Below are 4,316 nucleotides of genomic sequence, written 5' to 3' on the forward strand. Positions count from 1 at the left end.
ATGCCGAACGACGTTCCCAGAGAACTCTGTGCATTTGCAAAATATCAAGACGGCAATGCATCCCGTTGATGAAGAATTCAGATACGATGAGGGAAGTTCCAGTATCAAATCAGTATGCGGTCTATCCAACGTCGCTAAAAAATTTGTTGTACCAGTATCCTTGTTGTCCACCCGACGCGTTCACGAACATCAAAGAATTTTATTTGAATAATAAATTAAATACTATATTAGAAGAAGACAAAAAATGTAAAGTAGCTCTTAGGAATTGGTGCGCTATTATACGGGACTGGAGTATTAATGAATTCGTTAAATACTATAATAAACCTAATGTAAAACCGTATTTTAACGCGTACGCTAGAGGGCCTGTAACAGTTTATTACGATATCGATAAATCCGTTTCAATAGCTTCGGAGTTATTGATGTATCAATTTGAAAACAACGAGGGTCTTGCAAACTCTAGTCAATATATTAGATAAAAAAATTCCGAAAAGAAATAGCATGCTAATACATTCTCCTCCCAGCGCGGGCAAAAATTATTTTTTCGATGCCGTAGCCGCCTTTTTTTTGAATTACGGTATGTTCGGAACTGCCAACAAAACGAATAATTTCAGTTTTTCTGATGGCGCCGGCAAACGCTCGTCATATGGAACGAACCTAATTACGAGGTGTATCATTTGGAAAAAATGAAAGAGCTACTAGGAGGGGATACCACTAGAGTGCATGTTAAATACAAAAACGATGTTCCCCTACAAGGCCCCCCGATAATATTATTAACCAATCACTATTTATCAATAATCAATGACCCGTCGTTCAAAGACCGTTTATCAGTGTACACGTGGATAAGCGCACCTTTCCTAAAAATGTACAATAAAAAACTGTCACCATTATTTTTTTATAATTTATTAAATAAATACAATATTACATATTATTGAATCGTGTGTTATTATTTATTATCTTATTCTATTGTTACAAATTGATTGTACATCGACGACAAATCGTCACGGAAAAAGTACTGGCCTTGTGAAGTAGATAAATTGTGATGCATCACACCGTCTTCGAATGGAATATGAATTTTGTCAAAGTGCGTGAATTGGAACGGTGCCCCGAATTCAACAACCATTTCAGTGTTGACCTCAAATACGACTTCAATGTCAGTGAAACTGCTAGGTTTTATTGCTTGACTGGTAGTAGTCAATCTGTGTACCGGATAGACGCCCACGTGCAACGACGGTTGTTTTTCGACTGCGCTGTCATCACCGTGACGCCATATGTATTGACCGCATTCCAATGGTCTAAAATAACGTTTGCTATGAAACAATTTCGTGTACGCATCTTCTCGCAGTTCTTTGGTCTCCGTATCGTTCACTTAACAACCGTCGTTGCACGTGGGCGTCTATCCGGTACACATATTGACTACTACCAGTCAAGCAATAAAACCTAGCAGTTTCACTGACATTGAAGTCGTATTTGAGGTCAACACTGAAATGGTTGTTGAATTCGGGGCACCGTTCCAATTCACGCACTTTGACAAAAGCTAGACGCCGCTGTCCGCCGTCGGCTCATGCATGCCGCCAGCAGCGGCCGGACCAGTTCTCGGTCGCGCTCTCGCGGACGTTGCGATAACGACCGCGACAAATAGATTATAATAAACACGATAATATTATAGACTATAGTAATATACAAAGTGATTTTTTCAACATACAATCAGAGGCGGATTTCCAATTAGTCAGTGTACGATATATGTCTAAACATATATTTAATATTTAGAGTAGGAATTTTGGAGGGAGTATTATAACTTGTTCACATATTATAGGGGCGGCCAACTGTTGGTGGCTATAGCCGTAAAAAAGATGATCTTCCTCTGCATACAATATCATACTTCTCGATCGGCATTAATTTGGGGCGAATATAAGTTCCCATACGAGATATAGCAGGTAAAAATCACACCCGGGTATCCATACGTAAGTTTCCACACGAAAAAAAATTACACCGAATACAAACTTCCTTCCCACTTTATTCAGACTTAGGACTGACAACTTAAATATAGTTGGTTTGGTTAAAATGTGTTTGTTTTTGTGTTGCAAAAAAAAGTACAATCAATTTTTTAATTGGATCTAGTCCAAATATATAATAAAAATTAATAATATAATGTGTAGGTATGGTCCACATATTATTTGTATAGGTATAAAATAATAATAGTTATAATTATTATAATAATAGTAATAGAAAAAATTAAATTTCATTTTATTTGGCTTATTGCGAAAGCTCAAACCCTTCACATAGTCATACTGTGTAATTATTTTTAAGTTATAATCTGATATTTTGTTATTGATATAGTTTTCCCCCTAGTATTTGGGCTAGTGCTAGTTCTGATACAGGTCTTACTACAAACGCTTGCGAAAGTACAAATAATATGTGGACCACACCTACACATTAAATTATTAATTTTAGAGAGAACTCACATATTTACCCGTTTACCTGCTATGTTTTGTGTGGGAACTTACTAAACCCCTTAATTTGGTACAGAAAATTTTAAGTACCTACAGATTTACGGATATTTACAAAATCGTAATATGCTCAAGCCTATTATTCAGACTATACGATTGTGCGGTAGACAACAATTTGGTTTAAGGGGGCATCAAGATTCTGGTCGTATATCAATGAAAGAACCAATTCAAAATGATGGGAATTTTCTTTGTCTTTTGAGACATCGTGCACAACATGGAGATAATACACTAAAAAAATATTTAGAAACTTGTAGTTACAATGCCATGTATACAAGTCCACTTATCCAAAACGAAATTATTAACATTTTTGGAGAACTTATTCAATCAGACATAATTAAAAAAATTTCAAAATCAAATAATTTTTCTGTTCTTGCCGACGAAACGACAGATATTGCACAAATAGAACAATTTTCAATTTGTATTCGGTATTTTGAAGAAGAGTAGGCGGTTCTTCGAGAAGATTTTCTTACTTTTGTACCAGTTCATGATGTAACTGGTCTTGGTTTGGCAACCGTTTTACTAAATACATTGAAAGAACTTGGTTAGGACTTGGATAAATGGACGTGGACAACGTTACGATGGGGCGCTACTATGTTAGGTAACTTATGTGGTGTTCAGGCAATAGTAAAAAAGAGTTACCCGAAAGCTTTATACACTCACTGTGTTTCTCATTCCCTGAATCTTTGCTTATCTGATGCTGCCAAAACACAAGCTATTCGTAATTCATTTAGTATTATTTCTGATTGTTGTGCTTTTTTCCATTCCTCAGCAAAGAGAACGACAATTTAAAAAAATAAAATTATAGAGATCCTACCTAACGCTCAGTCGTTTAAATTAAATACTTAATGCGAAACTCGGTGGATTTTACGCCACGAGGCTGTAATGCTTTTTAAGGAATTTTTAGAACCTACTGTCGCTGCTCTTGAACAAATAGAATGTGATTCTTCAAACAGAACAACTAGTTTATTAAAATATAGCATTTGTAATTTTAAATTTTTATTTCTTATAGTCTGCGTATCTAAATTGTTAAGTTATACTTGTCATTTATCAGAATACTTGCAAACTAAAAATATTGATTTAGTAAATGCCCTTGATAGAGTGAATCAGGTAACAATCCAACTTCAAATATTAAGAGATAATGCAACTGATGAATTTAATAAGATTTATGAAGAAGTCAATCGCTTAGGAGGTTTCATAAATGTGGAAGAAAGTATGCAACGACTTTGTATTACTCAAAGAAACTGCCAAAATGTTCCTTTTCAAAATACTCAAGAATTTTATAGGAGAACAGTTTTTATACCTCACTTAAATGATATATTTTTATCATTGAATGAACGTTTTTTATCACATCATGAAATAATAAATTTTTTGCAATTCGTTTTACCAAATATGATTGTAGATAAGCCATATTCAAATCTTAAAACAGCAGTTACATTTTACCAGAATGATTTAAAAGGTTACGATGACATTATAGAAGCTGAATATCAATTATGGCAGTCGAAATGGAACTTAGTTGAATCTCGACCATCGACGGCTATTGAAGCACTTCAGCAATGTGAACAACTAATGTACCCGAATATGTATGAGCGTCTTAAAATACTATCAATAATTTCTGTTTCAACAGCAACTGCAAAGAGAAGTTTTTCAACATTAAGGATATTGAAAAATTATCTTCGAAACACAACATCTGAATCTATTATAGGACTAGCTCTATTATCAATTCATAGAGATGTAGATATTACTGATGATATGGTACTAGATAAGTTTTCGATCAGTGGAAAAGCTGGACGACTAAAATTAACAATATGA

At 34.6% G+C, this 4,316-nt stretch overlaps 1 protein-coding gene and 1 pseudogene across 1 annotated transcript; both read left to right on the forward strand.

Moving 5' to 3' along the window:
- LOC132952185 (uncharacterized) lies at positions 1-476 on the forward strand (annotated as a pseudogene).
- Positions 477-3,719: 3,243 nt separating this feature from the next.
- Positions 3,720-4,316, forward strand: LOC132934134 (52 kDa repressor of the inhibitor of the protein kinase-like). The gene has a single exon (XM_061000405.1). It carries the CDS (start codon positions 3,720-3,722, stop codon positions 4,314-4,316), a length of 597 nt encoding a protein of 198 aa, XP_060856388.1.

Source organism: Metopolophium dirhodum, chromosome 1 (assembly GCF_019925205.1).
Source record: "Metopolophium dirhodum isolate CAU chromosome 1, ASM1992520v1, whole genome shotgun sequence".
Lineage (NCBI taxonomy): Eukaryota > Metazoa > Arthropoda > Insecta > Hemiptera > Aphididae > Metopolophium > Metopolophium dirhodum.